Source organism: Micropterus salmoides, unplaced genomic scaffold (genome assembly GCF_014851395.1).
Source record: "Micropterus salmoides isolate LMB-PRFRI ecotype aquatic unplaced genomic scaffold, ASM1485139v1 Ms_hic_scaffold_13, whole genome shotgun sequence".
Classification (NCBI taxonomy): domain Eukaryota; kingdom Metazoa; phylum Chordata; class Actinopteri; order Centrarchiformes; family Centrarchidae; genus Micropterus; species Micropterus salmoides.
The window spans coordinates 28,837,487-28,849,797 of record NW_024040374.1 but is presented as its reverse complement, the minus strand read 5'-3'; the positions used below and the strand labels follow the sequence as shown (position 1 = coordinate 28,849,797).

The following is a 12,311-nucleotide window of genomic DNA, read 5'->3' as shown; positions in this document are numbered from 1 at the left end:
TAATGAGGCACAGGCAGGGAGAGAGAGAGCGAGTGTGGGGGAAAACAGAGACAGAAATGCAGAGTGTGACACATACAAATTTTCTATCAACAATAAGATTAAAGAAGTGCACATTAAAATTTTATAGAATATATAGCCAACAAATTTACATTACTCCAAATTTTTAGATATTGAAAACAAATCTGTTTTTTGCAATGATGAACCAGAATCATTACAGCATATAGTTTTCCACTGTGTACATTCACTTAATTTTTGAACTCGTTAAGACTATATTACGGGTGAAACTAAAAATAATGTTAAAATCGACAGTTTAAAGTTCATTGCATATTTCGAACATGATAAATGATTTCAAAGATATTGAAAACTTATTGATCTTACATGGGAAATTCTATGTGTGAAAACACAGACTCTCACCAACTTCACTGGATTTCTTAAACTTAATGACTCTGAAATGCAGTCTTTAAAGTAACCCTTTTTGTTTGATTTTCCCTTTTTCTTTGATGTTGTATTATCTCATATACTTTTCCTCCACAGTTTCATGATGAATAATTCTTCTGGTCGTAAGTCTCTCAACCATTGTTTACCACCATCAACCGTTCACTTACAGAATTAAAGATTTCTATTCTCTTGTGTTCTCTGCCTACATCTTAACTAAACAAGATATTTTGAGGTCAGAGCAAACAGCTGAATCCCAGATTAGGGCATGTGTAAAAAGCCTGACATAATCCAGTATCCCAAGCACAACATATCACTAACACAAGTGGTTCACAAGGTATCGGTATCTTTAATGTTTGCTTAAAAGAATGTCTTAAAAATACACATGGCCCCTCAATAAGGTATCTATAACTATCTGAACTACCTGAATGCTTCATCTGATGCCTCGATGACCTTGTCGCTGCCCTTCACAGTTTAGCTTACTACTTACATATTGTGTAATGTAGGGCTTGGGGGGCTTAACAAGTTAAGAGAGTTGTGGTAGTCGGTTTAATGGGTGGTTTAAAATCTGCAGCAGGAGCTCACAGACACATGTAAAATGAGATTGTAATTATTCATGGCTTTCATAATTTTATTTGTTCACAACAATTGTTGTTTCACATAGATGTCTTACAGATAAAATTAAAATTGTTATAAAATAAACAAAAATCACAGGAAGCCTGTACATGGATTAAAATAAACATTAGGCTAATAATAATAATGACGATGATGATGAGATATGGATTTTATTAGTTGCTCTTGTCCTTTTCCAAGGTAAAGCTCTTTCGACTTCTCCAGCGCAGAAGTTTGAGGAAGTTTAGACTGGCGCTGAAGACCTTGTCGTGTTCAAATACCACTTTGTAGAATGTGTCAATTGGGAGGTCACCGTTGGGGTCTGCATATTTCAGTGTGGTCACAGGGGTGTAAACCGTGTTTGTCTGATGACGGAAAGGGGGATCGTCCATGGTGATGACCTTGAAAGTATGCTAGGATGAAAAAACAAACAAACATAAACAACAGGTACAATCGTGTGTCTCCGTTGCAGTGTTTTATGAGAAAGCAACACATCATGATGTGATGAATGTTTGCGGACAACAATAGTATACCTCTGCTATATCCTCAGCAGTCTGCCCGAGGGTTTCAAAGATTTGTTTGTAGTTCTTCAAGTAGATGTTTGAGAACATGTCAGCAGTCACCTTGTCAGCTTTGCTGAGATCAGTCTTTAAGCCCTCATCATAGACCTTACGCTCAAACTCTGTTATCACTGGACCTGGTTCTATCAGGCTGATACTGAGAAGAGAAGAACAGAAACAAACATAATCAAATCCCTCCAAATAGGAAACTGAAGAGCTAAGTAAAAAATAAATGAGTGCTACAGAGCTAATGTTGCTTATATTTTACTGAGATGGAATCAAGTGCGTGCCTCTGCTCCTCTGCTGCTATTTGAAACAACCCTACAGAGCTATTCCCTTCAATACTTGGTTTAATACTTGACTGAACGATGTTGTGTTAAGACTTGCCCCAGGCCAGAGTATGCTGTGGTTGTTGTTACCCTAACAACTTTCCTCTCAATGGTAAGACAATGGTGGGTCTGTTTGTGCAATATGAGTGTGCAGATGTTGTAGACATTGACAAGTGCTGGTTTGCAGGCATTTTCATGTTAGCTCTGAGGGGGAATGTTGTTTCCCTTACTAATTCCAGCATTGTGAGCCGAATTTGAATCTCACTGAGAAACTAGTACAAAATGAAAGGACCAAAATGTACAGGAGCCAGGCATAAATGAATCTGTATCTTACTTGAGATTAAACCTCATGGCTTGTATTGCTAAGCTTTCACAAAAGCCTTCCACTGCAAACTTGGATGCTGCATAGACGTCATTGAATAAAATTCCTGAAAAACACAGTGAGGCCCTGTTAAGACGGTCACCATAAACAAATAATCTCATGATGAACAGATGTAACTGTGCTCACCCTGAATGCCCATGACGCTGCTAATGACCACAATATGGCCTTTTTTCCTCCTCTTCATGGCAGGTAGGATTTCTTTCAGCAACCGCACAAACCCAAAGAAGTTGGTGTCCATGACAGTCCTCATCTCATCGATTGACTGACACTCAATAGGTCCAATCAGACCCAGCCCTGCATTACTTACTGTGAGAATTAAAGCATGGCAACAAACTTAATTAAGGCATGTGCAGTACAATTGTTATGTATTGGAAAAGTATGTGTAGTAGCAGAACCAACACTCATGAATAGCTGCAGAGGAATTTGCAGAAATTTTTTTCTGAATGCACTGAACAAAATGGTACGGGCTTACTGAGAATGTCCACCCTGCGCTCGGGCAGGCTGTCCACACAGGCTTTAATGGAGTCCTCGTCACATACGTCCAACTGTTTGATCTCCAAAGTCCTGCCCAGAGTCCGACCTGCTGCCTCCACCAGCGCCTCACCCTTACTTAGGTTTCTCATGGTGGCATAGACTACAACAAACAAAATGAATTTAAAGCGGTGATTTTGTTTACTACTTGGATGCAGAGGTGCCGGTAAAATTTAAGTCTACAGAGACTTCAGACACCTTCTCTAAATTTGAACATTTGAAATTCATAAAGAGCCATGCACCTATTCACATGTTAACATATTTTCTACCATGCCTGTAGTGGTATTTGGCATTGTAGATAGTTTGATTTTATTGTCTTAGATTTAGTCTCTAAAAGTCTGCGGCCACACCAATACAACTGGTGTAATAGAATTTTGCTTATGATGAAATGATGATGAAAGCATTTATAAATGACAGCTGCTGAACTCAAACTTGAGTCCAGATACTGTGTCGCAGTTGTTCAGGATAATCTGCAGAAATTGGGACTATTTCTTCCATAGAAAGTAGTTCCAATGAAAACAGTGAGGTTATGGAAATGTAGACAAAGCTTTCTAAAATGCAGCAAATTTACCCATGAACCTTTTCTTCTCATCTTTTGCGATGCGGGCAGCCAAGGCGAGGCCAATCCCAGAAGAGCAGCCTGTGATGAGTACCACCTTCTGGTTCATTGTGTCTGGTTAGTGTTTGTCTTGCAGCTCCAGCAGCAGAGAATGAAGGAGAACAATAAAGGGGAGGGAACAGGCTACGCGGAGGCCCTTTTAAAGCCAACTCCTTAATCCACAGGTCTGCAACTCAGCAGAAGCCTTGTGCACATGAGCAGAAGATTACCATCAAGCACGGTCCACACATGGTGCTGATGCCTAGTGAGTATTTAGGATATTGATAGCAAGTCCGTTGTTGCGGTGAATCACGAAATGTGAAAAATATGGTTCAAGACTTGGCAGAAAAAAAACATGTTTTTGTTTGAATAAAGAAATGCATTCAGAAAAGATGGTTTTCAAAGAAGGCCGTTTTTATTAAAATGTTGAATTTCCCAATCTAAATGCGTCTTTGCAAACTAAGCTGTAAAAAGGGAAACTATAGGTAAAAATAATATACATTCTTTTTTGTTGCAAACAGAAAACAAATTGTGACGTTTAAAATGCCATCTCATCTGTGACATAGTTCATTTAAAAATTGTCCTCAAGGCCACACTGAACTTGGTAGAAATAGTGCATCATGAAGTTTCACTGGATTGTCAACACTTGCTAGCTTATTATTTTAATGCATAAGAAAGAATGAAAACCAGCTTCTCTCCACCCACACACGCCTTTAAAATTCCAAGCTCACAATATCAGACAGTTTGATTACTCTTTGAAGTCTAACAATATGTGATAAGTAATGGATCTTTGCAGGTGTTTTCTACTGCTTTTAGTTTTTCTACTAATGCTTTTTGATACGGGTTTGCATCCACTGCATAAGATCTTTGTTCCACATCTTGGGGTCCCAGGCATGGAACCAGCCGGTGAAGGAGAGTGGCTCCTCCCCCTGCTTAATGGTGCTGATGGGGATCCCGAAACGACCAGAGGGGTCCGAATTCACATAGTCTTGGGCTGACAGGAAAACAACGATACATTTGTGAACAAAGTAAAGTCAGTTTTATTTATACAGCCCAATATTCCGTACTCCCCAAATAAAACCCCTTTAACAGGGAAGAAAATGGAAGAACAGACATGCATGAGAACAGAAATTCAAAGTATATACAATTATAACGACAAAATGTAGATATAGCTCTGTTTGTCTTACCAATCTTGACTGATCCAGTTTTCTCCACCTCATTGGCATCCTTTCCGACCCAAACAAAGATCTGGTGGGAGAAATGACCAAGGGGATTTAGGGACAAGGCAGCAATAAAAATGAGACCTATAGGAACCGAGACTGAATCGTTTAATTAAAAGTGAAGGTGGCACACCTGATCCCAGGTGTCCAGAATCATGACATCATCGGTTGCCAGATCCATCTGTGTGAACTCACCGGGCACCTCCTCCGCCTAAATATTGGGCAGTACACGTTTACAAAGCAGCTATATTAAAAAGTAAAATAATTAGGTAAAAGACACATATATTATGTATCTGATTCTGATTATTGTATGTACCAAAATAACTACGCCCTCTTAATGAATGAAAATAGACAAAAAACTTAAACACTTACTGTCAGCCTGCCAGTCTTGTTTGAACAGCTAAACAGTCGTGGAGGCCTCACCATCCTCTGCAGGGTTTTGGAGGTCTGGTAGTCCTTCTTCCCACCCAGCAACTGCCAGAAACCAGCTGGCGACAAAGAATAGAATACCACAGTTTTCCACAGGAAATCTTTTACTCTGCAGAGATCAAAGCTCTTTTTATCAACACTCACCTGGCTCTTTGGCCTCCTCCACCACAGTGCCAGTTCCTCCAAGCAGGCCAGCAACATACTCAGCTGCAGCCATCTCCTCCGGAGTTGCTCCCTTTCCCTTCCACAGGAACAGGGACTCAGGTGACTTCAGCACAAACACATCATTTGTGTTCAGAGAAGAGGCAGTGGGCTCCACCTGGGTCACAGACACAAAGAGAGGGGGAGAATTTTGTGAAACGGTCATTAAAGCATCAGTCTATGCACATTCAATGTAGTAAATGAGGCTGACCTCAACAGCTCGGATGGCTTTGTTGGAGCTCTGGCGGATATGGAAGAGCCGTGTGCTGCCAGGCTTGCTCTCACCAGACTCGCGGGATGTCCCACCCAGGTAGATCACCAAAGGCTTGTCCTTAAACACACTCACAAGATGAGGGGGTTCTTGGCCCTGAGTGACGCGAACCTGCAGAGACACAGCAGTAGCTAAAACTACAAGTATGATGAAAATAGGGGTGATAGGAGTAGGTCACCCGATGCTTGAATGGCAGGATTAAGTCAATAAAGGGATAGTTTGACATTTTGGGAAACATGCTGAATAAGCTGAGATTTAGAAGAGTAGACTGGTACAACGCTAATGTTGTCTGTTCAATATGAAGCTACCGCCAACAGCCAGTTAGCTTTGCTGTAAAGACTGGAAACGGGAGAAATGGCTAACATAGCTTTATCCGAATGTAACAAAATGAGCCTGTCCTCCACGGAAAAACATAGCTAACCGTCACAGGGGAGTGTGCCTAAACCTAAGTCAGTGTTTTATGCATGTTGAACGGTGAACCCAACAGCTGTGCAGATCGGCATCCTTTGTGTTGCTGCGGTCTCCACGTGTTTATGTCATGTGATTTCCAAAACGCAGGTCTGCCGCTAATGTAGCATAAGCTCATATGAGTAATTTTTTGCGGTTGGTTAACACGACCTGTGCTGACGTTTCAATTGGAAGACTTGTTGACCAAATCCATCTACCAGCCACTCTAAAGCTCAATAATTAACACCAGGTTAGTTGTCTAACTCTGTTTCTGGTCTTTATGCTAAGCTAACTGGCTTCTGAATGTACAGTAGCTTCATATTTAACACACAGATGAGAGTGGCATCGATCCTCTGATCAACTCTGGCTAAGGGAACGTATTTGTCCAAAACTATTTCTCTAAAGAAAGACAGCATAGATTGTTTTCATAGTAAATAAAGTATGTTACCTGGGTAGCTACTCCGCCCATGGAATCATCCAGGTTGACGGTCAGAAAGGCCGAAGCAGCTAGTTCATCCTTTGTGCACTTCTGACCTTGCCTAATGACAGCAAATTTGTAATGTATTCATAACACATTCAAGCTACAAACAAAATCAAAGGTGATATTCACTATTAAGTCTGAAAAGCAATGCTGGTTCACCAACCAGGTTACGTGGTCAACTGCCCCAGAGCCCCAGACCCACAGGGGCCCACAAAGCCCCAGGTTCACTGCCTAAGTACAGCCATTTTGTAACACTGGCTGTTGACTGGTCTTGTTGGTGTCAACAAATATATATCAAATATATATCAAAATGTTATTTGTGTTATTTATTTGTGTTTGTTATTTGTGCTTGACTACACCAAAATAAAATTCTTATTGTAAAATAGAAACCCTTATCAATTCTATAAAGTGTGTCTCCTCTTCTCACAATCCTTTGATTTTAGAAGTGTTGATTTTATTTATAAATGGTCTTAATGATGCGCCAATGGCTTCTACAGTGCAAATTGATAGTTAAATCCTTTATAAATGTAATATAATGACATGACATGTTGTTTTTAACTGTCAAGTTACCATGTGGGTGTATGAATTGCATGTTTGTTTTCTTTTGATCTCTTTGTGTTTATTTTTTCTTTGTACTCTGTTATCCTTTCCTCTTTTTTGCAATGATTGTGACTCTTGTATCCCACCCAAAAAAATTGGTCACAAAAATTGAATTACTTAATCTTGTAGCTTGTGTAGGGGCCCTGTGTCATAATCTTATTTTTGTTTAAATTTTGTATATTCCTAAATATAGGGGGGGCAGGTGCAGGCCCAACAACAACTTCCAACAGGTAAATCTGTCCATGCTGAAAAAGGTTACACTCACCAGGTGTAGATGATATGCTTCTCTCTGCCTCCCACGCTGTAGGAGTACAGCACCAGGTAACAGTCGCCTCCAAAGAACTGTCCATAGGTGGATGGCTTTACAGGAACCTTATCACCTCCTTCCACACGCCAAATCTACAAGCACCCACCACTGTTACATCTACACGTTGATATTTAAAGAAATGAATATACAGCATGAGCGTAGTCAGGCTAGTGAGCCATACCTTTACTTTCCCGGAGCCATCATCCACCATGCCATGCTGGGCAGCCATGATATTGTTGCTGTGGAGTTTGGAGGAGTCGAAGGGAATCTGCTCCACCTGAGCGATGCGACCAATGGTGTAAGCCTTACTTGGGCCTGTGGTCTCATCCTTGTCCAACCAGTTGAAGAAGAACTGCTTAAACAGGGTGGTCTCACCCCCGGCCGGCATTACCTGGACCTGTCCATGTCAGGAATGGACAATAAAGTAAGCTTATTCTAAAATAGGAAGATAAGATGGAAGAATAAAGTTCTGGTAACAAACTTTCACTACATGGCCACATTACCTGAGTATTCTGGGGATAATTCTTGTCTTTGATGAACTTGTTTGCAACAGTAAATGCTGCTTTGCGCTCCTCTGCATTTGCATTCCTTCCTGCAGTTTGGGGTGTGGTACAGTGGTTAGGGACTTCAAATTAAAATATTTTCGCAGTTTGAGAGAAACCACAGAATGCAGGCTAACAACTTGCTGCTATAACTGAGCTTTGATAAATATGTAATATATGATTTAATACCTTTCCAGATAAATATTTTATTGTCTCCACCATTGTCCAAGATGTAGCATTCACTTTGGGAGAGCATGTCTTGTTTGAATGGGTTTTTATCAGCCACCATAGTTGTCGTCATGGAGCCAGTAGCGTCAGAAATCTAGAAAGTAGAGAGATGATCAAACCCTCTCCATTTATCATCTGAATTTTTTAGAAACTTGAGCATGTATTTGAAAGTTAAACATTTGTGCATGTTTACCAAATAGAGAGATGCCTGGTTCTTGTTCTTCTTATCAGCAGAAACATCATCGCTGCTTCCTGATGGGAGGTTGGGCAGGGGTCCAAGCACCTATAAATAAACACAGGCACACAGATTGCAACGTCCTTCCTGGCAGCCAAATGAGCCTGATCATTTTTTTGCTACAGTCACCAATATTCCCAGATTTTTCCTGAATAAAACGGTCTCACATTTAAAAGTAAAAGCTCACTTTAATGACGGCTTCTGGCTCAGAGCCTTCTTCAATCATTTCTATTTCAGCACGGCCCTTTCGCTCATTGTTGCGGATGTCGATGGCCAGCTCAGTGGTTTTCAGTCGCTCAAACTTATTGCTTTCACTGCCTGACCAGTGGTAGATGTTCTAGCATTTCAAAGAGAGGAGCAGAGGAAAAGAAGATGAAAATAAAGTTATAATGAAACACTGCAACGGATGAGGCTTGTACTACTACAGTCATATTTAGGACATCTAGTCCCTATTCTAGATCACCTTTCCCAAGTCAATGATGAAGCAGTCTCCTTTGTTGAAGCTAGCCCAGGTCATGTCCACCTCCATGGCTCTGATGTTATGACGACCTTTAACGTGCAGCAAGCGTTGGACATTTGTGTCGTTGGTCACCACATGGTGGAAGCCGGATGCTACTCCACCTTTCTTTGACAGGAGTAAAGCCAAGAAGAATAAAGCATTAGAACTCTTACACTACACAAACCTCAACTGCATTGGATATCTACATCCAAAGGAAACCCTACTAATCATATATGTAAAGGTGAATATTAAAGAGGTCATATTGTGCTCATTTTCACGTTCAAAATCTTACAACCCAATCAGAAGCAGAGTAGGGCGGGTCAGTGAGAAGCCTTCGGTTTTGGTTCAGCTGTATATGTTCCCCTTACCAGCTTAGCAACATAGATTGGAGCAAGTTTCAGAGTGGTGAATTAATTTATAACAAAAGTATCTTTCATCCATAAATTTTTAACTGAGCTCTGTCTCTAAATCACAGTAAAAAGTTTATGTCCATTAACTGCCTGGAGGGTAGCTAGTGTTTGGAAGGGAGAGGAGAGGCAGCAGGCAGACGTCTTCTCATTGTGTGCTGCAGCTCAGAGTGTTTTTCCACTGGTGTTTTTGAGGGCGTGTCTTGACTAGCCGCTAGGCGAACATTATGACACTCATTTCACTGTGACGTCACAGCAAAGCGGAAGAAAAGGCTGGACTACAAACAAGCTGTTTACAGGAAGTTCAGAGCAGAGTTTTCTGTGGGAGATGGGAACTTTGCAAACCTATTACATGACCAAAAAAGGTATACAGGCCTAACTTAATAAAAGGAAAAGCCAAAAAGCATAATATGACCTCTTTCAATGAATAGCTTGACATTTTGGAAATTATGTTTATTTTTTTTGTTGCAAAGTTAGGTGAGAAGATTGATACCACTCTGAGGTTTGCATGCTAAATATGAATACAGACAGGAGATGGTTGACTCATCTTAGACTGGAAACAGGAGGACGCCGCTAGCCTGGCTCTGTCTAAAGTGAACTAAATCCACCTGTAGCTGAAGCTCACAAATTAACATATCATATCTTGTTTGTTTACTATGTAAAACAACCAAAGTGTAAAGGAGACAATTAGCTGTTTTAGACAGAGCCAGGTAATGCTAAGCTAAGCTAACTGGCTGTTGGCAGTACCTTCATATTTTGCGTACAGTAATGAGAGTGGTATCAATCTTCTCATCTAACTCTTGACAAGAAAATGAACAAGCATATTTCCCAAAATGTTGAACTTTTCCTTTAAAGATGTTTTAACTCTGACTAAGATTAGTATTTCAGCTCCAAATTTGCCACGTCTATGATACTAAAAGTTCAGTATTATGGTCTGTTTTCCAGTGGCCTACTTCATCTTATGACATCTGCAGCTCTTTGGTGTTTTGGCATTAGAGCATGTTTCTGCTTGCCGTGTTTGCCAGTTCAAACTCTCCATGGAAACCTAAGGGAGCAACCAACCACTACTACAAACAGTTACCAAAATAGCACTGTGACGAGTTCTACTTCCTATGCAATACAAACAACCCCTTTAGCTTAGGTCACCACATTAGTTTCACTTGGTAGCTCAAGACTTGCTTTTGTCGTCTCAAAGAAATTAATTAATCTCTCTTGTTCCTAAAGGCAGAGGTCACACCTTTTCTGTGAAAAGATATTTGAAATGATTTACCATGAAAACAACGTGCAAATATCATGTTTCACCTTGTATTTGATTCCAGACTTGAAATACCCCAGAAAGGTTACTGACTCTTGGCTTTGAAACTCAGTGTATTGTCTTGGAGCTCCACCCAGGAAGTCATCCAGCTGCATCATTAAGATGGCAGCTGCCCCTCTCTCGTCGGTGGAAGCCGCTTCCCCTGTGGCAAAACAGAAAGTGGTAAAAGAAGAACACAATGAAAAATTGAATGAGAGAAAGCATAGACAAACAAATAAGAGGAATTTCATTATATGATAAACCAATACCAATCCACGAGTGAATGTTGTAAGAGGGGGCAGAGGTGGTGTAGAGCAGTATGTAAGCATCTCCGGTGTAGAAGTTTCCATGCAGTTCTGTAGGAACAGGTTTCAAATCCATTTTCTCAACCCGCCACACCTGCAGGCCAGGCTTCTTCCCTGCAGTCTCAAACTCTTTGTGGTACGCCATAGTGCTTAGGGCCTGAGAAGAGACAATAAGTAACCCCCAGAAAGGACAATAAGTAACCTTAAAACACAAGGTCATGAATTGCAAAGGCTTCATACAGGGTTGAAAAGTCTTAGCTAAATAATCAATTTCTCAATAGGCACAAATTGACTGGAAACTTAAATCTGTTTTTAAGCATAAATTCCAAATATTCTCCAGTTCCAGTTTCTTTTTCATATGAACTAATTATCTTCGGGTTTTGGACAATTGATTGGACAAAACAAGAAATTTGACGACATTACCTTTACTATTATGCTTTATGTAAACTGCAACATTTACCGATCTTTTATAGACTAAACGATTATGAACTGAGACTGACTTTGATAACTGAGAGAAAAAACCTTTTCACAGTTATACAAACATGGTAAGTTTTCTTCATCAGATAAGCCTGGATGTTGAGAATCTCAGGAAATTGAATGGCGCACATCACAAAGCATTCAAAAGTTCACTAAAGTGATTATACAGTTTCATCAGTAGTGCATTATGTTGCTTTATTCCATTTCCATTCCCTTTTTCCCTGAGCACAAACCTGTATTTGCTCATTTGTTATTTGTTGCTGTAATGCAGGTACCATGTGATTAACAGAAGGGTGCCACTCCCCATTTCCAAAGACAAAAACCTTGTATCTTATACTGTACAGTAAATGCCCTTCTCTACACATTGTTGGTTGGAACATTGTGAAAATAAAACTGATATTGACAGACATTGAGTATATTATGTATATCATGCACCACAGAAAAATATTATATAACTTAAAATATACATTCAACAAATATTTTACATGTATTGTTGAAATGTACCCGTGAAAGCACTGACTATTTTGCTTCCTTTGATGCAGAATCAGAAAAGAGTTCATGACACTGTGAGGGTGACTTGCAGGGACTATATAATATATAATATATATAATATTTAACACAAATAACTTAACTAAAGCTAAAAGGTCAGACCAGCAGTTGGTCTATAATTTAAAAAATGCTATCTGAATAGCTACAGATTCTTCAGCATTTTGGAAAACATTCAGCATGGAGATCATTAATAATGTACAATTACCTGTTGAGGACAGAAGACAGATGCTGGGACTGAAGAAGCTGCTCTTCCAGGTTTCCGCCCAGGCAGTCTGCGATCACGTCTCCTATATAGCCTGGACAGACATCCGCGTTCTGACCAAGAGGCGTGTCAAGCAGCATCTCGACCCAACCCAGTCTGCGAAAGGGCTG

The 12,311-nt window shown here is 40.2% G+C and overlaps 2 protein-coding genes across 2 annotated transcripts; both read right to left on the bottom strand.

Annotated features, from left to right (window-relative positions):
* Positions 1-1,204: 1,204 nt before the first annotated feature.
* zgc:109982 (uncharacterized protein LOC553564 homolog) lies at positions 1,205-3,692 on the bottom strand. Its single transcript, XM_038716780.1, has 6 exons — positions 3,421-3,692; positions 2,791-2,952; positions 2,445-2,624; positions 2,271-2,364; positions 1,581-1,764; positions 1,205-1,460 (listed from the first exon to the last, which is right to left on the bottom strand). The coding sequence occupies exons 1-6, from the start codon at positions 3,515-3,517 to the stop codon at positions 1,224-1,226; spliced, it is 954 nt and encodes a 317-aa protein (XP_038572708.1). The 5' UTR covers positions 3,518-3,692; the 3' UTR covers positions 1,205-1,223.
* A 148-nt stretch (positions 3,693-3,840) lies between these two features.
* Positions 3,841-12,294, bottom strand: scinla (scinderin like a). Its single transcript, XM_038716779.1, has 17 exons — positions 12,145-12,294; positions 10,878-11,070; positions 10,617-10,771; positions 8,872-9,033; positions 8,596-8,745; positions 8,367-8,456; positions 8,135-8,267; positions 7,907-7,995; positions 7,585-7,800; positions 7,362-7,495; positions 6,464-6,554; positions 5,509-5,679; positions 5,241-5,415; positions 5,040-5,155; positions 4,801-4,878; positions 4,635-4,695; positions 3,841-4,441 (listed from the first exon to the last, which is right to left on the bottom strand). The coding sequence occupies exons 2-17, from the start codon at positions 11,056-11,058 to the stop codon at positions 4,272-4,274; spliced, it is 2,172 nt and encodes a 723-aa protein (XP_038572707.1). The 5' UTR covers positions 11,059-11,070; positions 12,145-12,294; the 3' UTR covers positions 3,841-4,271.
* Between the last annotated feature and the right edge of the window lie 17 nt (positions 12,295-12,311).

Bases quoted from the DNA above. Each gene is read 5' to 3' on its own strand.
- zgc:109982 (XM_038716780.1), bottom strand. From the start codon at position 3,517: ATGAACCAGAAGGTGGTACTCATCACAGGCTGCTCTTCTGGGATTGGC. The intron at 2,365-2,444 runs GTGAGCACAGTT...TGTGTTTTTCAG, and splicing joins CAGCGTCATGGGCATTCAGG to GAATTTTATTCAATGACGTC. The intron at 1,461-1,580 runs GTATACTATTGT...TTTTCATCCTAG, and splicing joins CTGCTGAGGATATAGCAGAG to CATACTTTCAAGGTCATCAC.
- scinla (XM_038716779.1), bottom strand. From the start codon at position 11,058: ATGGCGTACCACAAAGAGTTTGAGACTGCAGGGAAGAAGCCTGGCCTG. The intron at 8,457-8,595 runs GTGAGCTTTTAC...GTTTATTTATAG, and splicing joins AGCCAGAAGCCGTCATTAAA to GTGCTTGGACCCCTGCCCAA. The intron at 7,996-8,134 runs GTATTAAATCAT...CCCAAACTGCAG, and splicing joins TAAAATATTTATCTGGAAAG to GAAGGAATGCAAATGCAGAG.